A 26,949-nucleotide genomic window follows, 5' to 3' on the forward strand; every position below is an offset into this window, starting at 1 on the left:
ATCTCATGATAATGTGGCTGTTGGCCTGAGCGGTTCTGTGGGTGAATTTCTTTGTGGTTCACCAGTGAGAGCAAAAGGAGTCTGAAGAATGAATTCAGTTTGAGTTGTCTGCCTTGTCAGCCTTGAAAGCTAGGTGAGGACATGACCCAAGCCCAGCTGCAGACAACTTTTATTGGGGGGACATTAAGGAACAATAGAATTCACCTTTAAAAGCAGCAGCATGAAAAAGATTCAAGTGGCAGAACAGCAGTAGAGGTTTCCAGCAGATATGACTGGCTGCTCTCCATTCGGTTAGGTGCACGCTGTTAATAAGATGGCTTGTGTTGCATTATTTCATGAAGTGGTGTCAAAGGCTACAGAAGATCTTGTTAGTAGCTGCGGGAGGACTATGATATATTCCGATTTTGTTTTCCCTTCTCCCAGAGGAAAAGGGTAATTTAGTATTTTTCTCTTGGGAACCAAGTGCTGGAATAAAGTCCAGGGTCATGAAATCCAGTGGCCCTGCGTCCTCAGGCAAACACATAATATCATCCCTTTCATAAACTGATCAAATATTTGATCTCACAGAAACCCAGCAAACTACAGCCTATGCTGATAAAAATAGAGCAGGGGAGAAAGCAGCATTGCTCTGTGCCTTTTGCTACCTCTTTTGTTTGTTGTTTTATGCATTGTGGTGTCAGTACTTAGGGCTCTACTGAAGCTGTAAATAAAGGTTTTAAGAGAAGATTTGGATTTCTTTAGTATTTGAAGATCTTTGTGCTGTCCATGGTAATTCTCACCAATCTCCTCCTGGCTTTGAAATGACAGTCATGTTTGTAAATGGCTTGAAGATAATTGATGAAAGAGATGATTTGCATGAAGAACAAAGTAGTGCTGAAACTGTGGCTGAGACCTATCCACACCTTTCTGGTGCTTGGGGAAGTTTAACATGAAAAGGGGAAAAGAGTTTTTGTTGGGTTTTTTTCCTCCATTTGCCTTTGTTCCTGCTCGTGGAGGATGCTTATGAAGCAGAATTGCTCAGTTACCAAGTAGACTTTGAAAAGTAATCAGCTGGTCAAAAGCATAAATAAACTGTATCAAACTAAGTGAAATAAGGTCCTAGGATTAATATTCCTTATTAGAAATCACCTTTCCTCATTACCTTGGAGAGGTGGCTAGCTGTGTTCAGGTATGCCCTTGCAAGAAGGCTGGAGTGCAAGTTTCTAGCATATACTGCAAAGTGGCTTGTGGTAATAAAGATGGACGGTTAAAAATAGACCTAAATTGAGAAGTAGGTGTAAAGATCTGTTGGAGGTTTAGGGCTGATCACAATTTTCCGTGTATTTTCTTTTTTTTAGCTGTAAAAGAACAGAGCAATTGCACACAGTGTAACAAGGAGAAGAACTCATAAAATGCCACACGGAAATTTATCCAATTCCCCTAAGAATTTTATTTCCTTGAGGGTAGTTACTGTACATAACCTTTGTAGAGAATTGAGGATCTTCCCAAAACCAAACTGGAACAAAACTCCTGGTCCCGGAAACTTCCCCAGCACCGATGTTTGGCAGAGAGCTGGGGCCATGAGCTGATGCTGATGCGCTGTGAAGCACAGCTGCGTGTTCCGGTGGGGCTTCGCCGGAGCACCAACACGCCGCAGACGCTGCAAGGGGCGGAGGCAGAGGTGCGGGCAGCAGCTGAGCTTTGCAATCCCTCCTTCGCATCCCTCTCTGCCTCCGAGCCCCTTGCCGTGGTGGGGCTGCCACCGGCATGCCTTTCCCAGGCGGAATCGCTCCCAGGCACCAGGTCTGCATTGTCCACTCCTTGCTCGGGAAGGTTTCACTTGCCTCACGCTCCCTTCTCGGTTTGACATCTCTTCTTGCATCCGTGTGTTGGGGGCGGCGGCGGAGATGCGGTCCCCCTCCTGCTGCCATTCATTTAGCTGTGGTGCTGACAGTCCCTAGTTGACAGCAGCTGATGATTGATGTCCAGGTTGGGAGCAAACAGCTGCTGATTTGATTATTACTGTTTCATCTCCTAACCTTTTGGAGCATTGTGGGAATATTTATTCACCTAGCCACACTTAATGGCATTTGGTGCAGTATTTCCCCAGGAACAATGAAGGAGTGGTATTGTACAGAGGTAGTTTAGAGATCCTGTTCTTGTTCTTTGTATTTATTTACAGATATGGGGAAAGAAGTGAAGAAGATCTTGCTGTATGGGGGAATGGAAAATTTGGCTATTTGACTAGGAGCAGTTACAGACATGGGTGTGCAATATGTTAATAAAGTAATTGTGCTATGTTGCTATAAAGAGGATGGCTTCATTATAAAATTCTTGTTTCAATACTGTCATTATAGCAGATGTATAGCATATGAACTACTTTGCATGCAGATAAGGAGGCTTTGACAGCTTGGTAGCATAATTACTGCATAGCATACAGCTCGCTGATGCTGGGAGCTGAAGCTGTTATTGGAGGGGTGCTCATGGGACTAATTATGTTGGCTTTGTTAAATTTAAAACAGCGTATAGCCAGGAAAGAGACCCCTCTCCTGTGGTGTTGTACAGTAAGTTACAGAAGCCTTGAACCACTGCAGCCATTTTAAGCCATGCAAATGCCTGTATCTCGGCACCTCCCAAGTAGTGGAGTAATAGACTTTTATTTAACCAGGGAGCCTGTATCAGCCTTCAAACAAAAGGTTTTAAAACTCTGGTATTTCTGTATATTAAAGCTCCAGTTAGGTCTTTCTGCTAAGAGAACAGAACTGTAGCTGCAGTAACTTTGTTTTGTTTAGTATGTGATGAAAGCAGATGCTGAATGTGTGAACTTAAGGCTGGTGAATGGTTTCTCTCCCCTCTCCCTGGTGTGCCTATTGCTTTGCCTCACCATATCTGTGTCTCAGTGATTTGTCTCCACTTAATTTCAAGCATATTTAGGCTCCTTTTATTTTTTCTTTGCTTTCACTGTGTCTGCAGTTTTTAAAGATCTTATTACTGAGGTTCCTTTATGGATTTCAAAAGGCTTAATTCATTACTAGGCCATTATAAACTGAAGACATTTTATTTTGCCAGGGAAATCAAGACAGTGTCACAGGAGATTATTTTCCCCCATTACATTTTCCCCCCGCTACCGTCAGATTGCCTTTCAGAGAAGGGAGGAATTTGTGAATGCACAGTTGACTGTGATTGCATAAGCCAGAAATTGATGAACAGTATGGGTTTATTTCAATTCCAGTAACTTTAAAAAGAAATACACAGGAAGTTGGAAGTGCCTTGGGGCATCAGACAGATGGGAAGCCAACCAGAAAATGTGCATTCCCTCCTTAACCTCTCCTGTGGTGCAGTAGGTGATGCCAGGTAGCTGGGCGGATGGATGGTTGTGCCACAGGGAATGGGATAGTTTTGGAGAGGAGGATGGGAAGGAGACAGGGATAGGTTTATACCCAGGAATCAGGGCTGCTACACATTCTCAGCTGTCAGGGAGGGAAGAAGTTGTGCTGCTGGGGTGTATGGGGCATCTTGCTGGGAGCAGCCAAAGGGAGCACCCTTTCCCCTGCTCTGCTGGTGACATGGCAGTGAGGGACTGGGTTGATTCACTGGGTGAGGATGATGCTCGAAGAGGTACTGTGACAGTCTGTTCAATCCAGCTCCCTGGGAGTTTTATCCCTAACTCAGCAGAGCCTGACTGTTACACCAGGAGGGACCTTGTTCTGTGTATCTTCACCTACCACCAGCCACTGTGCTTCTCTAACCACAGCAAGCTGGCATGGGGCTGTCTGCATTGAAGACCACTGAGCCACTTAACTTCTTCTATCCCATGCTATGGGTAAGGATGTTGTGCTCCACTGTCTTAATACATTCACTCCTTCAGGGTAAATGTTACACAGCCCCTGTATCTATTTTGTAATATGCTGTGCTACACAAATATTAACTTACACCCTTTTTTTCTTTTATGCTAAATATTTACCCAGGTATTTTGTTTTGCAGAATTCAAGCTCATCCTCATATGATCTGCTTGCATTTTGTTAATCTGGGAATATTAATAGCCTGCTGGCATTACTGCTGATTTGCAGTTTATGCTGTAGAGTGAATTTAGTAACAAATTTTTGGAATGGTTTGTTAATCTTATCAACATTCATTATGCATTTATTAATAGTAATTAGAGCCAATCACAGTGTCGCATTTGGAACTTTTTGTATCAATCAAACAAGCATTTTTTTGAGAAAATTAACATTAAATGGGAAATTTAGTATGTAAATATTTAAAAAATTAGATCTGGTAAAAGAAGAGGTACAGGAAAATGCTAAACCTAATGAACAGTTTTCATCAAAAGTCTTGTCTCTTCCTTCCATTCCCCCACCTCTCAAAGCAAAGTAAAAAGAGGAGGAAGGAAGAAAAAAGCCTATCCCTCCTTAAACAAAAATTAGTAATTGAAGCAGTTTTATTAGGCTTTTTTTTTCATATAGTATCAGCAATTTCAGGGCAATTTTTTCAGGTTATTCAGTTAGTTTTAAGGCGGTATCACAAATGTCTTGTGATTTTTTTCACTTCTGGTGCAGAACTTGAGATACCTTAAAGGTTTTTGATTTTTAAGGGGTTGAGAAGGGACACAGTCTTTTGAAAATCAGTGTTCTGTGCTCTCTCGACTGGGTGCCCAGTGTCTCAATAATCAAACCCTTCCTTGCCATCTGTGCCGAGCGCTCCTCTAGGTAACTCACATGTCCTTTTAGCGCAAGTCCTGAATGAGTCCTTTAGATCACTTGCAATCACGTGAACAATGAAGGGAGTAAGAGCATCTCTAAGGATTCATGATTGGACTTTGTTGTTGTTTTCTTACCAGCTCTGCTCCTTTAGGCCTGCTGTTGCCACTCAGGAAACAGATTATCCAGCGCTTCTCTGATTTCCAGCCCAATCAGAGGTTCCTCCTGCATCAGCAGTGCTTATTATCTCCAACTGTACATAATTATGGTTGAGAGGTTGCACCACTGTAACTGGATAATGTCAGCATTGGCATTACAGCCCCATACTTTCAGTGTCCTGAAATACGGATATAAAAACTCACTTACTTTATAGTCTTTCCAGTGGTGAGAGATAAAGCATGTGCAGTCGGCCTTTAAACAGGTAGAGAAGCCCAGAACAAAAAATTCCTCCTTGGGAAGGTGGTTGTATAAATGCATTGTTTAACTTGAGCTTTGCTGGAGAATGTGCAGCAGTTTGCAGATTTGGAGCAATAAACATTCATCTCCTGTTTAGAAAGCTTGTTGCTAACTGGGGCCATTCTATGGTTGTATTTTTGCCAAAGCATTAAGCATCTAAAGTTAGTGAAAAATTCAATCATGCACAAACACTGAAGGATTTGCAGGTTGGTGCAAGGAAGGCAAAAAAATAGATGTGGGTTCCAGTTTTAAAACTATAGCAAGTGTGCCAAAATATCACAAGTTTTTACTAAGTGTGAGGAATGGCTCCTGCAGAGCTATTCTACTCCAGGAAGCATATTTAACGATGTAATATTACAGTTGCATAAAAACTTTGATATATATTTAATCAGTTATGAAAATGGTACTTCATATATGAGTCTGTTTTGCAGAGGTCAGCTTTTCATGGTTGTTTTTTCTGTACATTTTTAGTAGCATTTTTAACCCTTTTCCTCTCTGCGCAGTCTCTTCCTCCAGTTACCCACAACCCCATGTGCAAGACCACGAATTAAAGGCGGGAGGCTGGTATTAACCTGGGTCCTTGCAGTATGAACCAGCCTGATGATCATCAAAAATGCAATATGGTCTTTTTCAAACAGGTGAAATGAATGAGACTTGGTCTCTGTTTAAGAACTTAGATAAGAGTTCTGCTCCATGTTCTGCAAGTTATCGTATTCATGCCAGTGGAGTGAGCAGCAACGGTTGCAGTGCTCTGTCTGAGTTTTCACACGCTTTTAATTATAGCATACAGTGCTGTAAACTCCAGAGGTGATAATGAAGTCCGGAACCATGTGTCAGCAGAGCTTTGACGGGGTAATGCGTTCCTATTCTGCACTACTGGTCCTTATTTGTATGTTTGTGGGGACCTAGACTCATGCAATCATGCATGTCTTGCTTATTTTCACAGAGCCTAAACATGATGAACAGTGGAGATGAGTAATTTTATCAAAGTAATTGGGTACTATTTGTTTTTCTTTTGGGAGATGCACAAGGAGAGAGACAAGGGCAGGAAGCTGTGCTTATAGATCTTCATAAAACTTGTTGCCTACAAAGTGATGACAGGTCTTTAGCACTCTGATGTCTGATGACAAACTCTGCTTCTGAGTTTGGGCTGTAGGAAGTAAGTGACCCCTGTAAAATAGCCTTATTTATATTGCACAAAATCAGGATGTGGAACATGTGGAGGTGTGCAAAGTCAGCGAGGGATGGAGATGGGCTAGAAACTTGCCTTAGGCTGCTCTTGGTGAGTGATGAAGGCCCCTTTTTCCCAGAGGTGATGAGCATATCCCTGGTATTCTCTGATGCTTTCCTGAGGTATGAACCCATCATGCAGACCTTGATGTGTTCTGCTGCTTAATCTTATCATGTGAACCAAACTAGCTCTGAGAAAGGGAGGTAACCAACTTTGCCCTTCTCTAAGAAGAGAAAAAATAACCAGGATTTAATCACTAAGAACATCTTTATGTGTGGGTGGCTTGACAAGTTTAAGTAGACCTGCTTCTTAATGCAGATAAATTAGTGCAGTCCATGTGACAGATTCAGTCTTCCATTTGCTTTGGTGGTGACTAAAGCATGAGGATGCAGGAACTGGCATCTTCTCTAGCCACTAATACTTAGTGAAGCAAGTAAGTAGGTAGAAGTGGCGTAATGATCCAGTGCTGCTGCAACCAGCGTGGGAGTGGTGTTCCCACCTGAAGTTCTTATCCCTGCTGATGAGAAGGTTGAGACTTTATCCCAAGGCCCAAGTTATGCATTTGAAAGATAGATTAACTCTTATGGATGCATTGCATGTGGGCTAAGGATACTTTTCTACCAGAAATACCTGTAGCTGTGCAATTTCAGTTTCCAGGAGAAGCTCACAGAGGTTGCCTTTTGCTCTAGGCTGGAAGGAGCTGAGGAAGGGAGAAATCTAATTTAGCAGAGGTTTAACAGCTAACATGCTCTGCAAAACTTTTAGCATGTTTTGGGGGAAAATCTGGTGTAACTCAAGTTGTGCAAAAAATGGGAGTTTTTTCCTTCTGATCTCACCTGACCCTCTCCAAGAGAGGGACAGAAATTCTGTGTTTGTGAGGGAGGGGGGAATTCCTAACCCCAGCCACCAGACTCTTCTATAGTCTCCTGATGCTCTAAGCAAGGAAACTTCAACCCTGCACAAAACGGAATGCTGAAGAGTACAGGCATTTTGGTTCCTCCATCTATCTGTGTTTCTAAATGTGTTCTTGCAGTCATTTGTTACCAGCTTTTATCTGCCTGGACCATGATCGTCACACACAGCTGTTCCATGGGTATACAGAATATCATTTAAAATTAGTTGGTATTGTTTAAATCCAAATGCAACTACTGAGGTCCGCCAGGCTGTGCTGCCCGAAGGGATGCTGTGAGGATGAGCCAGCGGTGGGAGGTGGTGATGTACAAGTCTATCTGGGAGGGCAAGGGGCTTTTGGGGGTGAGGAGGGGGTGGGAGCTGGCTGAGCATGTGGCATCAAGCTTGCCTGTGTGGAAACTCAACGTCTCACAAGCTTCTCAGCCTTTCATCTGCAACATGAATCTAAGCCTGCATGTAGGGGGGAGTGTGTGGCTGTCTACACTGGTACGTGTTGATCACAGGTTTGTAGATGTCCTTGGTTGGGTTTGAATTTGAGTGTTGCTCATAATCCAGTTGTACAACCTCTTGCCCTTGGCAAGCTGTAGCACCTGTCCTAACAAATCCATAAATACTTGGCTGCTGAGCTCTGTCCTCGAGTGACTGCAGTTGTCGATGTGCACTTTGTAAAAACTCATTTAAAAGAGGCATGTTCTAAACAGATGAATGAGTTGAATTGGATACCCTTAAAAAATCCTGTTCTACCTGCACACTTTGCTGCAACTATGACATAATTTAGAACAACTCTGCCCTCCTGAAATTTCTACCACGATTACAGTGTTGCCAGCTCTTGTGATTTGCAGGCTTAAGAGGAGACCTTGAAGGAGGTCATTTAGTCCATTCCTCTACCTCAAATCGAGTGACTATGCCAAGGCATCACCCCTGAAAGATGTGATAGCAAGAGTTGGCTTTCTGCCCTTCATGGTTTCAAAGAGAATGGCCGTTAGGACCGATTAGTTGCTAGGAGGGATTCTTCATTGATAGTGGTGAACAATGGTGGTAGGTGCTATTGGTGGACCACCTGTGTAGTTCAAAGCTTGCCTTTTTCGTAGTGGAGAGCGGGAAGGGTGTTGCCCTGAAAATTAAAAAAAATCAGAATAACTGTTTATACGGAATATTAGAGAATTATTTTTTGAGATGGTTTTGCATTTTCTTTACCGAGTCTGTCTTGGTTTTAAGGAAGGGAAGGAATGAGCTGGTTTGGAAAGTTGTGCTGGATGCTTGGATTGCTGATGCTACCAATGTGTCTGTAATGAGGCCACTTTCTGTCCTGCAGTAACCTCACCTCCTGCTTTCTCTCAGCCCAAAGACAAACTGGTTTTACAGTGTTATGGCATCGACAAAGCAAATAGCTAGGTTGAGGTTATGCCTGCTACTGCGGAGGCAGCCCTCCTCCAAGCTTGCGTGTTTTGATGTTGAACTCTCTTAAAATCTACCTGTAAGTGTTCTGTAGCATATAGGACTTCACAAAACCTAGTTTTTACATAGATAGTTAAGTATCACCCAAGCCCTTTGCATGGGAACAGTGTATGGAAAAATACGATGTCATCAAGCAGAGACGTCTGTGAAATTCCTGACCTGTGTCTGTAATGCAGAGCGTACAAAATAAACTTCCTGTTAGCAGTCCATTTTTCTTTGCACTACTGTTAGGCCTGGGAAGAGGGACAGCAAGTGCTGGGTGGCTAAGAATAGGCTGCTATATAAAGATAGTGAGCATTACTAGGGGACTAGTATCTATACTGTTCTGGATTAGTTCATTATTATTTGTCAATTCACAGATTGTGGTAGCTCCATAGTCATGGTTTCTAAAAAGACTGTGAGTGTAAGCTAAAGAGCCTGCAGATATTTGTAGCACTCGAGGTTTCACTGGTATTTTCTCATGGCCACATGCGTAACTGGTGCTAATGGGAATTGCTTTCACACACAAAGTGGGGAATAGACCAGGAGGTCACTTACTTGTCTTTGACAGACGCTGCTCTTGAGAGACGCTGTATCTAGATCTGTGACAAGCAGGAGTCATAACTGGCACTGTTTACTATGAATGATGTTGATGTATGCCCCATGGAAAAATACCCACTTGGGTTTGTGGTAGCAAGAGACTCTCATTAGTCAAAGAAGCTTTCTCAGTCTTAGACTTTTTAAAAGTGTGTAAGTTCATCCTCGTGCATTTATCTTGCAGAACAAAATTCTGAATTCAAGCTCTCGCTGATCAATGGTTGCATTAATTATGAACAAAAGGTTCAATTCTGCCAGCCTTGTTCACTTTGAATGCTGCTTTACCCTGGGAGGAATTGACTTGCATTATGCAGGTTGGACAAATTCACCTACAGCCTGAACTTCTGTAAAGCTCTCCAGGGAAGGTCAAGTTTCTGTTATTTTCAATAATAAATGAGATTCCCATTGAGTAAAATGATCCAGGAAATCAGCTTCAGCTCTCTTGAGTAACAGTTGTGTGGCCTCTAATGGAGGGCTGGGAAGAACTGATAGAGTTGGAGGAGAGCTGAATCTCTCTGAGCTTCAGGTCTTGGAATTCTAACCTGGTGGAGCTGGCACCAGGGAAATACGAGTGCTAATGGCTTCTTATGTATTTAGAAGAATATCTTGGAGCTGTGATTTTGAAATACACTTGTTTATAGTATTGACCTATCTCAAGGTGTCCTGCAGGTGAAAGAGCTACAACAGTAAGAGGAGAGGATGGTATTTGTGTGTCACAGGCAAAATACTTTGTCACAACTCAGGGTGATGTCTTAACTTCAACCTGTCTTTCTGCCAAATGGGTGTTTGGAAGCATTAACAATTGCATTTTCCCCTTCAATTCTGGAAGTAGCCTATTTTGGTTTAGCAGCCAGAGAGAAAATATAATAAAATAATAATGTATTTTATTCCTCTAGAAAGGCTGTCCTCTAGGCTGTTACCTTGCGAAAACTTGAGCACTTGTTCAACACAAAGCATGGAAATTGGTCTTGAACCATCTGGGTTCCTTGTGTGCTTTGAACTGATCAGGGGATTTTCAGCAAGTGTCATTACCAGTTCTGTACTAGCATCTGTCTGGCAAAGTAGTTTCACCTACATCACTGATCTGGAGGATTCAGCACAGTTGTTGAAGGATAAATGCTTCAAGCTTTGAAACTCAGTGCTGGAGTTTAGGTTTAAACCTTTTTTTATTATTATTTAGTAAGGTATTCCCTTCTGTATGACATTCTTGTCCCAAAGAAAAACACTCCTTCTCTCTGATAATCACTTGACTGTCTTCTAAGCCAAATCCATATAGATACTTCGATAGAATTTTATCTCAGTGGTTTTCTACAGCCTAGATCTGATCATGTGTTTCCAGGCATGTAATGATCTAGTAGCATGAGAAAGCAGATTTCTGGAGAAACTTCTCAACAGATCACAGTGTCCTCCACCAAACCCTCTCTAAGCTGAGGAGGAACTGTGATGTTGAGGGTTACTTCCTAGTCCTCAATGTGATGCCGACACAGGTACAAGATAAAACCTGGTGGTGTTTTTGTTTTGTTTGTCAGGAGTTGGAGGTGAGACAAGGAACAGCTCATTTTGCTTGGGCTGCCAGGCAGTTGCAGGAGGATAATTTTTGCGTGTTGTTTATTTATGTTGGATTCAAACCAGTGATAGTGGGGACCTGGAGATACTCTGGAATTACTCAGCACAGTGAAAGCAGGAGCTGCTGGCGTTACGGCTCCATGTGGTATCTTGTATTGTCTGTTGGCCAGACAATACCAGAAGGGCATTGGTAAACCAGCAAATGAGTTTTAAATGGCATTTAAAATTGGGGCACTTCCAGAAAACGATTTGCAAGAAGCTAATAAAATGATAGAGTATGTAATGTAACAAACTGTTTTGCGTGAGTGCAGAGCTATAAACACCTACACAGGAACATTTAACAGAGACAAGGTGTAACTAGAAGTAATCAGATGAAAGGAAGCAAAGATCATTTAAACCAAACACTATGTCATTTCCCCCAGTTTAAGCACTGGAGTATTCTATAGGGTTGGTGCTTGGCTTCAGGAAGGCAGAGTAAAGCACCCTGTGGGTGTATATCCTATGAAATTCGTAAGTGATGACAAGATTGGGAGGCAAGGTTTTTATTATTTGTGTATGACTCAAAAAGCAATAAAATAAGTGGAGAAGCCTGTATACATTATCAATAGCACGACAGTTAACTTTGCAGTGCAAAGGTGCAGAGTTATGTGCTGCCTAACCAGCAGGTTTACTGTACCAGGGAATGCTTTAATTAAAAGTGAAGAAAATGTATTGTAACTTAGGTTTTCTTTATTATTTTATTGCACTTGCAAAACTACCAGGGTTAATAAGCTCTTTCTGTGTTAGAGTTGGTAGATATGAAATTTACAGCAAAGGAACTGTAAATAATAAAACATTGTAATAGCTTTAGTGAAGTAAGTAAGGAATGAAAATTAATGTATTTGTTTTCTTCTACATTTTAATGCTTGTAGTTATCAATAGGGGTGAATCTGAAGCTCAAACAGCAGCAATCGACTTCTCAATGTTTGGCATTTTTCAGCATCCTGAGCAGTTACTTAATCACAACATTATAGAAAGTAAACCAGGAGAATGTTTTCAACCAGCTAAAGTGATAGCAATCACGAAGAATTAAAGCATGCTGTGCATATAGAGCTACTGGAAAAAAATACAGAAATTGGTAGCAGTTAAGAACAGGTAAGATTAAAGGACAGAATCTGTAGGGAAGAGTGCCTAAATGCTCGTATTGTTGGGTAGATTTGCTGTCTGTTCTAGTCCTTCCCTTGAGTTTTGCAGTAAGTGAATCCATATGGCTACATAACTGCATGTTTCTATAATCTGCATGCTTCTTGCTATTGCTGAGGCATTTGCATTTATTGGTCGGTATCAAATAGGAAGCTGGAAAACAGCTAAGCAGAGGTCAAGAGGATTAGTCAGGGAACAGGACCCATCTGAACCAAGGGCTTGTGAGTGAGCAGAGCTAGAAATTGAAGAGCCACAGGAGACTCATGGCTTTCCAAGAGTGTGATGAGGTTATCACAGCTGGAAGTCCATTAGGTTTATAGCATTTTGGAGCTCTAGGCTAGGGGAAGAAGTATACCGTGGAGACAGTATCTCCTGTGTACACCGTTCAGGGAAAAACACAGGTTTAAATAACTATACCGATGTCCTGTAAAGTGTTGTGGAATGGTGTTTTGTTGTTTTGGTTTTTACAAGGAAAAAACTCTCAGAGTTTCTCTTTTCAGTAGACTGGATGGGGTCACTGAAACACACTTTGGGCAATGCCTCAGAAAATTGTGTGTGTTTTATGTGACTCTTTCTATGGTAAAATTTTATAGGGATTAAACTAATGAACTAATCTAGTTTTAGGCACATGCTGTTAAATGAGGTGTTTTACTAAGACTTTTAACTGCAAATTAAAGGTCTGCTAGAAGGGCAATTAAAGTCAACAGAAAGTTTTATATCGCACCCAACCAGGGATGACCCACATTGTGTTGTACTTAGCAGTACAAACAGCCTCAGAAGGCAAACAGCAAGGGAGGTAAGCAGTCTTTGTTGAAGCAGCTGAGCTATTGGACATCAAATAATCTCTTATTTATTACTGTGGCTTTAAAGTGCAGAATACCTTTTCACGGATATATGTGTACATATGTCAAAAGCAAACATTCTTTGAATAAAACCTGAACTGAAATGCCGCAGGTGTTCAGTCTGGGTTGGATACTCCATTTGTTATGAGCTTAATTACAATATCTCTTCATAGAACACGTCTGAACCCTTAAAGTAAAATAGAAATTGGAGTGTCTTGGGTTTGGGAGATTAACATTTTTTGGTATCCAAGTTTTAAAGAAAAGAGGTGAGATTTTCCTTCTAATACTTGTGGCAGCTTGTGTAGTAGTGCTGTTGTGGGGAGCAAACAAGTGTTCTTGCTCTTGAGAAAATCTGTTAACCTCACTGTGAGATTTACACATATATAGATAACAGTCGTTTCTGATGTGGTTTTTTTTTTTGTTCTTTCTTTGGTTGCAATAGTCCCATATGTTGCCCAAGCAAGTTTTCAGTATTTTATCATAAGAATCCAATGTGAAGCTGGTCATTGTGTTCTTGTTTGCTGTATTTCTGCTTTAAGATTCCACTTCTTCCACCAAATTGGGAAATTGCTCCAGTACTTCATGGTGGGCGAGGCGGACTGTGTGCAATGTTCCCAAAACCTTAAAGTTTTCCTGGAAAGCCAGTGAACTCAGCTTATCTGACGATGGTTTTGTATCTGGCTTTGCTCTGTGACTTGGAAATTCATCTTGCAAGAGTTTCTAGTATGTGCAATCCCGACTGCAATCTCAGCCCCTCATCCTTCCTAAAGCCCTCTCCTCCCAGTCTTCTGCCTCCAACATTAAGCAAAAGGTTTAAATGCAGTTTGGTTTTTACCTATTCTATTATTCTACTTAAATATGCCCTACTCAAAAACTTGTACCAAGCCGCATGAAGGTCCAATAGCTCATGAAAACCAATTTTTAATGCTACACTGTCTTAAGCTCAGCCATTCACCCAAGCATAACAGGGAGCTGATGGGTGTTCTGTTTCTCAGCAGCTGAGTGCCTCCACTGACCAGTTCACAGGTTGATTTTGATGCTAGCCCTTGACTTATGAAACTCGCAGACTGGGCTACGTCTTCTCTTTGGCAGTTTCTAAAATCAGATACCTTTGCAGGTAGCCATGAAAAAAGCAGGCATAAAACAAGATGGGTTGTAGCTCAGCCAAACTACTTGCTATAATGTAAAGGTACAAATAAGACAATGAGGTATTTGATTAAAAGTGCTGTTTGTGTGGGAGTGACCCTGCATCCCACATCTCCTATGACTTACTTCAAAGTAGATTTTACTACCTTTGGCTTGTGGTATTTAATATGGATGTGCACATTCATATGCAATAGTCATCTTAATCCACACTGTGCTTTTCCATAGCTGTTCTGGGCATGCAGCATAGAGCACTGCTGTGCCTTTGTGTGATAGGGCTTGAGATGACTGATGTGGGGCAGACCCTGAGGGAGAACAGCAGCGATCAGGTTAGGCTTGGGTTGAGATCATCTGCAATGAATGTTCTGTGAGATTAAAAATAACCAGCTAATAAGGGTGCTCTGTAATTAGCCAGTGTATGTATTTCATTTACCCTCCTCAGCTTTAGCCTTTCAAAGAGGAACAGAATTTCTACTGAATGTAGCTAGGACAATTTTTACATAGAAGAAAAGTGGTCCTCTTGAAATAAAGGTGTGTGTCATCGTTGAGTGTTATCTAGACTTCTAAAAATGTATATATGAGAGAAACTGAATATAAATGCAAGTATATAATCACCATGCTAATTCACTTTTAACTAATTCAACTTCCCATAAGTCACATACACACACAAATGGCAATTTTCATTCACTTCTGTGCCAATATTTAAAAGCAGAACATTACAGTGCAATCTCATTACTACAGCTTTATTGATTTATAAAATTGCACTTTATTACACTAATCCATATATTAGAATAAAATTGTGTGTCGTTACAGCTAAGGTCTTCTCACCAAGGAGGTACATAGTTTGCTTTTTCATCAGTAGTTCACCATTTATAAATTAGTGGATGTCATGCTGTCGGACTCCATGAACACAAGATTAATGGCTAACTCATTAGTTCATGAAGTTTAATCTTCTTGGTGGGTGTCCCACCTCGTGGGAAATGAGAGGGATTTGGCTGCAGGTGTCTGGTGAGGTAACAGCAATCACTCTAACAGAGAGATCCAGAAGGTGAGCTGCTGCTATTGCAAACCCAAGAGCATTAATTTCTTATGTTTTATTTGATGACAGAATGCTCTTTTTTTCCTTAGAAGCAAGCAAATAAATGCTCTGAAGGACACATGGAGAGGTTGTAGCTGCATTAGCAGCTGCCACACTACGGTAGTACCATCAGTGGTACTTTCCCAGGTCACAGAGGTGCTGCTGAATCTGAATACTTGGCATTGGTCCTTAGGTCCTTTTTGAGTGGCTTTCTTGGGGAATGCGGCAGGAATTTTTACCTTTACTTCTTCTAGTCATCAGGTAACTATCAGGGTCTTTAAACTGGTATTACAGTCAAAAGCAAACTGCCTCATGCTGAATTGGCTATATGTAGTCATGGCATAATGTTCGGTGACATGAACAGGCAAGCTTGCAAAGCCCCAGTGCAGCAGCAAGTTATTTTTGTCCCTTTTAATCTTTTAGGGCCTGATGCTGATCTGTAGGGTTTTCTAAATCCCATTGATTTCTCTAGAATTAGGCTCCTGAAAACCTTTGATAGCCTGAGTCTGGTTGATCTTGTGCTATAAAATGGAAACAAACTCACTTTCTCTACGTCAAAATGCTGTAAGGATAAATGTGTTGAAGATTATCAGTGTTCTTACTCAGTGGCAGTTAAGGCCACAGAAATACCCAAAATAGATTTAAAAGGGACAAAAATAGCTTGGTGCCTGCAGGGTATACAAACTGTGAGCTGTTGCTGTGTGGCTTGGCTGAATCATTTCCCCAGGGAGACTCCAGGCAGTCAGTACTTCTTTGAGAGAAATGGCTAGGGAGATGCAATTGGATGTGGTGTCTTAGAAAAGGTGAGGGTGGCTTTCACATGCACTGAGGGTTGACCTGCCATTACTTGTCTGCATGGCTGGCACAGTCCTTTGAGCAAGAGGGGATCTTCACAGGCTGCTCCTGGGGGACCCAGCTTTGGGACCTTAGTGTGGCTGGAAAGGCTGGTAGGAGGAGATAGTGAGCTCTTTGTACAAATCCCTTCCACCTCCCCCTGTAGAAGGAAAATTACTTTAGACCACAGCCACAGAGTGCATTCCTCTGAAATGTGTCTGTAGAAAGACAGGTTTGCCTCGGTCAGCTGTTTTCTGGGTTTAATCAGTCATTCTTGCTGACCATCATGACAGAAAGTTGCTTTTAGAGCTGCAGTTATCTGTGTGGCCAGGAAGAGTCAATCAGCATCTGTTCCTGTGCATGCATCATTAACAGAGCTGTGAATTAATTTCTCATGACAGACCGCATTCTCCTTTGGACTGAATTTCTACTCAGCTGCCGAGACGCTCTGAATGCTTGTCACGTTCTTGTGGTTTATAGGTATCAAGTCACTGGCTAGTGAAGGGACAGACATTGAAAATCCCAGAATAAGCTTCCCAAGTTTGGAGTTTCAGGAGAAAATTGTATTTATAAGTTAAGCATGTTTTGGTTTGTGACAGACCGCACCTCTCTGAAACCTTCCTATATTCATGTAGTTATAAATTACCTATTACTATAGGCAAGTGGGATTGCGCGTGTGTATAGCATATAGTACAGCAGTGTCCAAGTACAGTTCCTTTTACTGCTGTTGGAAAAAACTCAGTAGCCTTAGTTTGGATAACTCTGGAAGTCAATGAGATGAAGTAGTTCTGTGAGTGATGTTTTGTTAAAGACAGGTCACACTTTATTTTTTGTTCATGTAGATAAGGCTGCTTCTAATACTGCGCTGCAGATAAGCTCTGACTTGAGCTTGGCTGCTAATCAGGTTCCCTGTTCTGGAGACAGACCAGGTTGTCTCTGTCTTTTCCCTTCTCTGCTCGCCGTTAGCAGATCTGTGAGGTTCGTCCTGCCTTGCAGTTATCTGGCACCATAGGTGACAGATGCAGGAGAGCCAAAGCAGGCTCTGCAAATTATCCTGTGACATGAGGGAAGAAGGTGACCTCTAAATGCTATGTGGAAGGAAGGGGGCTGTTTTTCTACTATGATTCTTCCTCAGTAGAAGAAGATTTTTTCATTGCAGGTGATAAGAGCAGACTCTTCTTGATGAACGAAAATCTGACTCTTGCTGAATGAAGACTCAAGGACTGAAATACCAGTTTTTGAGAGCAATTACAAGAAAAGCATCCTTACTTCTAAGCCACCTGCAAACAGCCTCTTGGCAAAGCCCCACAACAGCTTGGCAGTGCAGCTTCATGAGTCAGTAGTATCTCTGCACACTTCACATTAAAACTTTATTTACTACACTTCTATTCCCTGTTAGTAATCATCAGTGCCTTGAGTTTGTATAATATATGCTCGTAGCAACTATATCGTTACTTTGAGCGTACAGCTCACACGTTTGTTGTCAAATGGAGGTGGTCATTGAGAGATAAGAAGCAAATGACTTGGTTTTGTTCAGCTGTGTTTTGGTGGCTTATTAGATTATCACTGCCAGCCAGTGGAACTGGGTAAGGAGTTTGTAGACATCATTGTTTTGCAACTGGGAGAAGTAGGTGTTCTGCACTGGAGCGGTCAACTTCTAAATGACTTGCTAGGGGCTATTTTGGTGTACGGTAATGAAATTACTGCTCAAGAACTGTTATAGTTTTAACAAGAAAGTAATTGAAGTGACTACAACCCCTTTGAAATCTTATTTTTAGATTACAATAAGCAAGGTTTTGATTAATTTAGCAGCAGGGCATCAGTGGCTATTAACAGCTTAACATGGGACCCTCGTAGATTGATAAGTAGCTGAACAGCCCCTGAATCACATATTAACAATCTGTCCAGACTATATAATTGAGGCTCATGTTGGGTAATTGTCAGTGTGGTTGATAGGCAACACAACAGCAGCAGTTATTTGTCTTTTAAATTGGCACTTAAATTATTCAGAATACTAGTTGATAGTCATCAGTACATCTGAGCCACAGCTCAGTTATTGTAGGCATGGATGACAAGATTTAATTTAGTTAACTTAAGTACAACACTGGGCTCTGCTTGAGCACATTTGTTTGTGTCTGAAAGCAGTTTCTCAAGTTTGGTCTTCAGCCGATGATGAAATCCCTCTTCTGTGGCCCAAGCGTTAATGGTGCATCGATAAAGTGGGATGCAGCTAGCTTGGATGTAATAACCAAACCAACACCTGGTATCTGAGCCACCCATGTTATATGTTGTAATACCTCCTCAGACCACAAGAGAAGGTAAAACCTGCAATGCTAATCAGTAGCTTTGAGGTTTTTATTTATTTTCTCAAGTCTGCTCTGGTTGCAGCAGATTTGAGCAATTCCTCTGTCAATTTAATGCCTGTAGCTAGTTTTATATGTTGTGGGGCATTATGGCCAAATAAGAGTGAAATTTTATGAACCATTAAATGTGCAGAAGGAGCTGGTAACCACTCGGTTTCTCCGCCAGTTCCTTCTTCTTGTAGCATTAGCAATTCAGAGCTAGTCACACAGTGGGACATAGCTCAAATTAATTAGCTAAATTGCTACCTAATGGCAATAAGATTTGATGCCACTTAATATTTCAGTGCAAACGTGGCAGGCAGGTTAACGTATTGAAATATGATTGGCTTGCCTTTTCTAGTAGAGTATCTTAACTCTTGTTTGGGCCATCTACAGCACTCACTGTGCTCAATTAATTCTGCCATTAGCAGCGGTCTGACCTGCCGTTAGCTCTGATAAAATGTGCAGTCATCTCCATAGCCATCTCTTTTAGTGATGACCATCCCACAGTAAGGATGCTGAAATGCAGTTTAAAGAGAGGACACACACACACTATGCTCTGTACATAATTAAGTCACACTAATGATAGGAGACTTAATTACGATTTGGAGTTTATCAGCAGCCTGCAATGGTGTTGGGCTGTGCACACACGTACTGTGCACTAGTTGAGCAGTGGTTTCAGGCTGTGGAGGGGCTCCCAGCGAAAGAAGATGCTGATCATTTGTAGTGTCCTGAGCCTGGGAAAAGTCATTGAGTTTTGTTTATGCCCCTTTTGGTTTTCTTTTCTTTCACCCTTTCTTTCCTCCTGCCTTCTCCCCCCACCCTCCTTGTGAAGCAACCCTTCTGGCTTTGTTGTAAGTGTGGTTTGTAATCATTGTACACATCCCAGATGGTTCATGAAAACTCTTTGAAATGCCATCTGCCAGGCGTGTGTCCAGCCGGCAGCCTGTCATTCTGCTACAAGAAAAACGGAGGCGGGTTTTCCCTTCCCCCTGCCTTTCTGAATCGCATTCAGTAACACTTGCTCAGATGTGAAGCAGGATAACAGCCCGAGCATCTGCAAGCAATCTTTGCTCTAGACAGCAACATGGGAAGTTGTTGGGTTTTTCGCCTTTGCCCAGATAAGATATCCTAACCAATGTAGGTTTTATTTTCCCCTCTATTTGCTGTCTGGTTTTGTTGCTGAGGACCCACGCGAGGTGACAAATGTTATCTCTGTGATGTAATGTTTTTCTTTAATGCGGCGACTTGGCGTTTCTAATGCATTCAGCCTGTGTTGCAGGCAGTTGCGCTGATAGCGAGCACATCTGCGATTTTTCGACTTGAACATATTCAGGAAATTAAGAACACTGAAATGAAACAAATAGATCCATTGAAATGGCTCTGAGGAATTATGGCAGAGATATAATTGTCATGTCAGATAGGCAGCCAGCGCTAGTAAACTGCTGACTGCAATTTCATCGCTATAAAAATTCAGAAGGAAAAAAGATTATTAATAAATATTCTCTGTGGAATGATAAAGAAAAGAAGGGTTTTAAAAGATAAAGTAAAATGAGTCCTGAAGTTCCCTGATGTTTGTGTCTCCTGAATGTGTGTTGTCAGTTACTGGGAAAAAGTATGTCCCTATCTTTGTCATTTGGCTTGCGTGCAGCATGGCTCAGGGTAACATTTGACTGGTGCATTTATTGGATGAGGAGCACTACAGGGACTCATTCTCACTTCCATAGTGCTCCAGGCATGGGACAGCTACAGCACATCACTGGATATACTTATTGCTGAGGCTTTTCATTCTTCTTCCTTCCCTCTCGTGTGGGTCTGGTTTAGGGGAACCTTTCAATGGCTACAGCTACGATGCTCCAGTGAGGGTCCTCACTGCCTGAACAGTGTTGGTGCTCAGGGAGGAGGTGCTGTGACCCTTCATCCCACCTTCTGGGTGCATGCACACTCCTTGCATGACAGGGGGGGATCTTTGTGGGCATTGCCTGCCCGGCTTTGCTGCCTGCCTTTAGATGAAAACACAGGAACTTGGAAAGAGAAGGACATGGGGTGCAGTTCCAGTCTTTCCTTGATCTAGATCTGTGAAATACATCCATCCTCTGTTACAAACCACTCACTAAAAATCGCTGCAATCTTACTGTAAAGATTCAAGAATACAAACACTTGAGAAATCAAATCTTTTCAATTAGTAAGGATTAATTCTGCTAGTAGGGTGAAGATACCCATGACTATTTCCATCTCCTTTTTTGCCTTTTCATCCTCCTGCCTTTGCCCATTCATCCAACTCCAGGAGAAGGAAAGGCAGAAAAAGGACTGGAGCTTATAGACCACAGAAGGCTGATGGTAAATAATTTAAGAAGAGTGAATTTCTGTTTTGAACCAAGGAATAGAGGATGGTAGAGAAAGTGGGTGTCTGTCAAGGAAATTAATCTAGTGATAGTCTTTCAAGGGTGTCACGCTGTCATGACTGACCTCTTGAACAGTCTCTCAGATGAATAGGGCATAAGCAGACTTTCCGCTTCCCTGGCACTTGAGGAAAACATTTGCCAGATGCAGGCATGGTAAATTTATGCTCTTTCAACTTCTGAGAGCTGGAATCTTCCCAATTAGTTTCCAGAAGCTCAACTTCTTCGTACTTTCTTCAGTCCTTTTATAGAGGGTTCCATAAATTGTATGCACTGATAAGGCACAGCCCAGGGGCCGGAGTAGTCCCACAGAAGTGAGAAGTCATGCTTCATTAAATGTTAAGCATGTTTCTACATCTCTGAAGTTATTCCCAAGCCAGCAGATTGGTTGCAGCCACAGCACTTGGACACTTCCAACTCTCTAACACTGCTGTTTCTTCCAAAGTTCAGTTTCTTGTACCATCTGTAAATCTGTCATTCATGTTTATTCTTGGATGCACAGAATCCAGCCATCTCCTATCCCCAGAGTCATGGAAAATAAAGGCTATTGAACAGAAATTGATCCTTATCAATTAAGCTGTGCTCAGTGACCTAAAATGCAGTGGCCCAAGCCACCTTAATGAAAAGTCATGAAATGACTCATCTTATACCATGCTTCAGAGGGCTGTAAATTGGTCAGAAGGGAGAAGAGTTTCAGAGCTGGCAGAGTAGAAGTGATCAGAGCCCTGCTCTCCATGGATGCTGGTTAAATGGTTGAGTGCTAGAGAGAGGTGCAGTGTGAATTATTGCTCAAAAGAAAAGGTATTTCTTGAACTGAAATGAACTTAGAGGTGAACTTCTGTGAGAAGAGTTTGCAGGTTGCCTCCTTAGCGAGCATGTGTGAATGATGCATCAAAACTCTCAGGGTACATAAATAGAGATAAAATATTAAGAAAAAATAAGGGAGGAAAGATCTTATTTCTTCTTAATATTTTAAGAGTATTTTGTGAGATAAAGTGATATCAGAAACAATGGACACTAGAAAGAAGTTTCTTTCTCTGAAAATGCAGTCTGCAATTTTAGTGAAGCTCAAGTATGAGAGATTGTGCTAATAGCAGGAAGGTAATTGCTAGCATAATCCCAGATACCATCCTCTTCCAGCTGTGCTCCTGCATGTGAAATGGGAGATTTCTTTGCCAGGCAGCCTTTGTGAGAATGTAAAAACCACTGGATCTGGGGGAAACAACTGGTATCGACAGCTCAAGATCTGTCTTGTCTTGTTTTCACATGGGCTCCTAACTTCTAACTGAACTCTTTTGACACTGCTCTGTCTGGCTCACACAGACACTGTTGTATGTTTATGATCGTTTTTGCCTGTCCCTTTTAACTCTTGATAAGAAAACAACTATCCTAAGGTGCTAATTTTATCTTTCAGGCACAACCCGCCCTCCAAGAGAAGGAGAAGTGCCTGGTGTGGACTATAACTTTCTGACTGTGGAGGAGTTTCTGGAGTTGGAGCGAAGTGGGACCCTTCTGGAAGTAGGAACTTATGAAGGTATGGGACCACAGGCAGGGAAAAAGCACTTCAAATAACTGTGGTAGCACACCAGACTTGCATCACCCTCCCTTGAGTTAACCAGATGAAGTGAGGACCTCACTTTCCTTCCTAGTGCTCTACTTCCCTTGTAGAGAACCTGAGAGGGAATCCCAGTATTGCTGTGCTTTTGCCTTTTCCTTTCAAGCTGACTATCTCAAAAGACTAACATCAGTAGGGCAGGGATATCTAATATGAAATCCAGTAACGAAATACTGAAGAAACACAGAGAGGCAGTGAGGGAAGATGCATCTGTTCTTTGTATGCACTATGGCTCATCTGTTCACTTGTTCTGCCCTCCTGCTGTCTCTCTTTCACTTCATTTTCCCTAAGTACACATCCTTCTTCACCCAGTTGTCTCTCACTATGCAGCTACATGATGCACTGCTTTTGGCCTTTTTTGTCTTCTTTTTTCTTGGATAATTGCTTCTAACTTCAGTCATTGTGTTGATTCTCTTTACAGCACAGCTTTACAAACAACAGCACTGGGACAGCCAGGGGGCACTGAAATGTCACCAGGGTGAGAGCAGGGGAAAAGGGAGCTTTGACTTCCAGAGAAATGCAAGGCAAATTGGCCAGATTTGTGTAACTAAATCTGCAATCTGTATCCTCATTACATTGAAAACTCCTTTTGTTCTTTGTTTGGGTTTTTTGTTTGTTTGCTTTTTGTTGCATTTTCATTTTATTTATAATTTTTTCTGTATCATTTTATTCCCTGAAGAACCTTCAAATGTACCTTTTGAGAAGACAATGAAAAGAAATGTTACAGGTTTGAAAGTCCTTCCTGTGTACTCCAGCTCATTCAGGTCATGTTTTCATTTGCAAGAAGTTCATTGGGTCTTTCTGTAATTATTAGAAGTTGAAAGAAACTTATTCTTGCAGCCATTAATAAGAAATATGAAATACATTTCAAAATACGAAGTACACACAAGTAGCCGATGGTCTTTGGAAAGTAGTCATCAAATAGGAACAAAAAAGACTGTGACATGTGGGTCTGGTTTTCTAGCTCTAAAAATGTCTCCAGACACTATTTGTTTAAAAGCTCCCTTGTAGGGTCACCTTTAAACCTTGCACTTATTCACAATTGCAGTGTGAAACCTGGTTTGCACGAGGATGCTAAATGTATGACTTGGTTTCACTCCTCCACCTCTTTGAGCTGATTAGCAATGTCAGCACCAATGTTAACGTTCCAGCAGCAGCACTTCTCCAAAACGAGCTTTTTCCTCTCTGTGTTTCTAATTATAACACTAAATTAGTTTTCTTTGTCATGGTGCTTGAAATAGATCAGCAAAAAGGGCCTCGCCATTGCTTCCTGATACTAATCGTACTTGTTCTGGTGACCTTTCCACTTGGAAAGACAAAATGAGTAACTGTCTGTAAGCTGGCTCCTGGGACATGCTGGGAATTGGTTTTCAGGAAGTGCTGTACCCATCTGGGATAGTTATAACATGGTTGTTTCATTGCTTATGTGATTACATGCAGCAGCAGCTAAACTGTTCAGATATCATGTGTTGTTGCTCTTCTGAGTTGCTGAAGATGAGGTTGATTTCTCAGAAGTCTAATGCGTATTTCATTTCTGTGGGTGATAGAAGTGTCTGAACTTTAAAGGAATAATTTGTCAGAAGTGCTGAGAAGCGTCTTTCCTTTCTTGACATCGGTGACGCTGGTGCACAGTGGTTCTGGAGAGCTGGCCCATGGAAGGAAAAATCAATAAGAACAAAGCAAATAATGATGATGCATGTGTACACATATGCATCGAGACACATTACTATTTGATTGTAATGTGAAATAAATAAAGTTCATTTTTCACTTAGAGCTTCAAGAAATTATTTTGCTGCCTTCTGAGATTTCTTTAATGACTTTGTTGTACTTTTTTGGAAATCTTATTTTTCAGCTGTATTGATCAAGACAGTGTTAGTCTTGGTTAGCTCTTGGGAGATGGTGTGATTCAGTCTCAATGCAGCAATTTTGTCTGTAAGGACCACAAAGTAAGTTAGACTTCTAATATCCAAATCTTAAGTTTATTGCCCAGCTTTATAGTCTTAGATTCCTTTAATTATAGTTTGGTTTATGCTGCATTTTGGTGCCTTCTTTTTTTGGGATTTTTTTTTAGATTTTCAGTGCACCACCATTGTTGATTGTATTTTTGACCCTGCCAGTGATGGCTTATTCTGAACCAGAGGGATGGAACCCCCAAAAAAGGAAATAATCTTCTCTATCTCTCTTGTAGAACAATGAAATAATAGCTTTAATGCATGGCTTTTCTTATTAATAATGCTACCTATTGTTCTGAGTAGGAATCAATTGTAAAGACAGGGTTGCTTTTGATTGTAACATAGACTCATGGAATGGTTGGGTTGATTTATGTTTAGATTAGCTAATTTAGAGTTGAAGGAAGGGGAATGCTATGAAATGGAGCATGGCGATGATGAATGGGAAGATGTCGTGTGCCCAGCAGCCACAAGCTCACATGGCTCAAGCAGGCTGGTGGTTTGGGGTCAGGATGGTCCCAAGGTCCCTTCTGGCCCTTAACTTGTAAGCGTCTGCATGTGGTGGTGCAGGAGATGGAGGGTATGCCCTGTATTTGTGTGCTCTGTTTCAGCAGCTGGAGAGGAAGTCTGACCCAAATGATCAAGGTAAAGTTTTGGCGCTACTGGATGACATTTGCTGGCCTGTTGAAGGCATAAAGCCACCTGGATACTGGCACTGTCACTGGGGAAAACCCTGTGGGAGAAGACATAGCACAAGCATCTGTTTAGTGACAGTTACTGAAGAGAGCTTCTGGGGAGAAAGATTAGAAAACAGGGAGCCATCGGAAGAGAAGTAATACACAGGACTGACGCTGATGTGGATGCTATTGATTCAGGAAAAAAAGGATCAGGTAGAAGAGAATAGTTGGAAACCATTAAAGAGTAGGAGAGTGTATCAGCTTTTGAAAGAATAACCTGGGTTTTGAAAATGCTCTAATTGCAAAGAGAGAAATTGCAAGCTGAATAGGACAAAAAAGGTGTTGGCTACCTACTGGGCTGGACAATGTCAGTGTTATTTGTTCTGGTGCACAGCAGATTGGTTCCTCTGGGCAGTTTTTGATTGATATCCTGGCGAATGCAAGCATGGCAGTTGCTTTTCTGGTCATCTGTGACCTCCCTGGTGTGTTCTGCACCCAAAATGCTCCAAAAATTGTCATCGCATAGCACAGGACATTTGAAATCCTTAATACCTGAGGTTTTCCATTCCAATTTTAACATGGTGACTTTAAACATAACACCTAGAAACTTCTGGGGTTTTCCCCTAATGAATACTTCATGTTGAGAATCCAGGAGCTGGAGCTGAAATCCTGGAAGACCTGCCCAAAGCTGTGATGCTGCCCCAGTGTTGGTGCTTTTGACATCACGTGTGCCAGTAAAGCTTCACCAAAGATGCTCAAGCCAGTTAGTAATTACCATTGACAATTAGGAAGGGAAAAATCTTTCTAGACTGTACACTATTTAGGTCTTTGGTGGGTAGGAAGTCATGATAATTGTAATCTCAGGCATTTATTGACTGCTCCGTCAGGGCATAAAATACTGATGGATGCATGGAAGTAATTGTGTAGATTACTAATTATTTAGCAATTACTCCTGCATTTGAGTTGTGAACTCTCACAGGGGCCCCAAGGAAGAGCAGAACCACAACTTAGAGATTTTATTCCCATTTCTTCCCCATCTGCTCAGTGGCTCTGGACAAATCAGGTAACTGCTCTTATCCTTCATGTTACTGGCCTGGAGAATATTAAAACAACACTTATTCCTCCCTTCATTAATATTTCATCAGATATCTGGTGCCTGCAGTTATCTGCTATTACAAATAGGAGGGAGAGAGTGGAAGTGATGGTATTTCAGAGGGTTGTGCTGAATGCAGACGTGGAGATGGGTGCTGTGCAGAGACACATATGGACATTAGTGTCGTGTCTGAGTTTTGAATGGGGGGGTAGCTGTGTCACTGGGGTCTGAAGGCTGTATTAATGAATGCCTGCCCAGCACTTAGTGATCCTCAGAAGAAAAAGTGCTGCACTTTATAACATGTGAAGGGTTATTACATTATAGAGTATTATTGTCAAGGCATCATCTTTCATTCTCAGGACAAGTGTTATGTGATTGCCAAGAGAAGTAATAAGTAATCTGCATTAGTCTCACGACTAAGATGTAATGGGGTGACCTGCTAACATTTTTAAAGTGTATAAAACTAGCTACTGTAGACAGGGTCTTTGATTGTGGGACTTAATGAGTGTAATAAATTATCTGAAGAGTGCAGTTAGAATTTCAGCTGAAATAGAGAGGTGTATTCAGCAAAATGCTTCAGATTAAGATGCCTTTAGCCTTATTTCTAATGTGCTAGCTCTCCTTGGGTTTGTTTGCAGCAGCACTGCTCCCCTAGCTGCTTTAGCAAAATAGCTATTTTTTCTTTGCTGGTCTTCTGGTGTCTTTGCAGCCTGTGGGTCTCACCAACTTGGTAAAACCTTGATATGAAATCTGTGTCTGTGACATGCAAAACATGATAGAAAGATGGGGTGAGAAAGGGTGGCAGATGCTGGGGATATCCGTGCAGCAGAACAACATGTTCTGCTTAATGAGATAAGATCCGCTTATTATTGTCTCCACACTGCAGATTGACTCAATAAATCATAGCAGCTCCTTTA

General features: G+C 41.6%; 1 protein-coding gene across 21 annotated transcripts in view; it reads left to right on the forward strand.

Annotated features, from left to right (window-relative positions):
* MAGI1 (membrane associated guanylate kinase, WW and PDZ domain containing 1) overlaps window positions 1-26,949 on the forward strand; it is a 343,164-nt gene that overhangs the window by 232,701 nt on the left and 83,514 nt on the right. For all 21 annotated transcript variants that reach the window (XM_065687804.1, XM_065687805.1, XM_065687794.1 and 18 more), the window contains exon 3: window positions 22,113-22,232. In XM_065687804.1, coding sequence (XP_065543876.1) covers window positions 22,113-22,232 — 120 coding nt within the window. The remainder of the gene's footprint in view (window positions 1-22,112; window positions 22,233-26,949) is intronic.

The sequence above is a fragment of the Lathamus discolor genome, chromosome 7, assembly GCF_037157495.1.
Source record: "Lathamus discolor isolate bLatDis1 chromosome 7, bLatDis1.hap1, whole genome shotgun sequence".
NCBI lineage: Eukaryota > Metazoa > Chordata > Aves > Psittaciformes > Psittacidae > Lathamus > Lathamus discolor.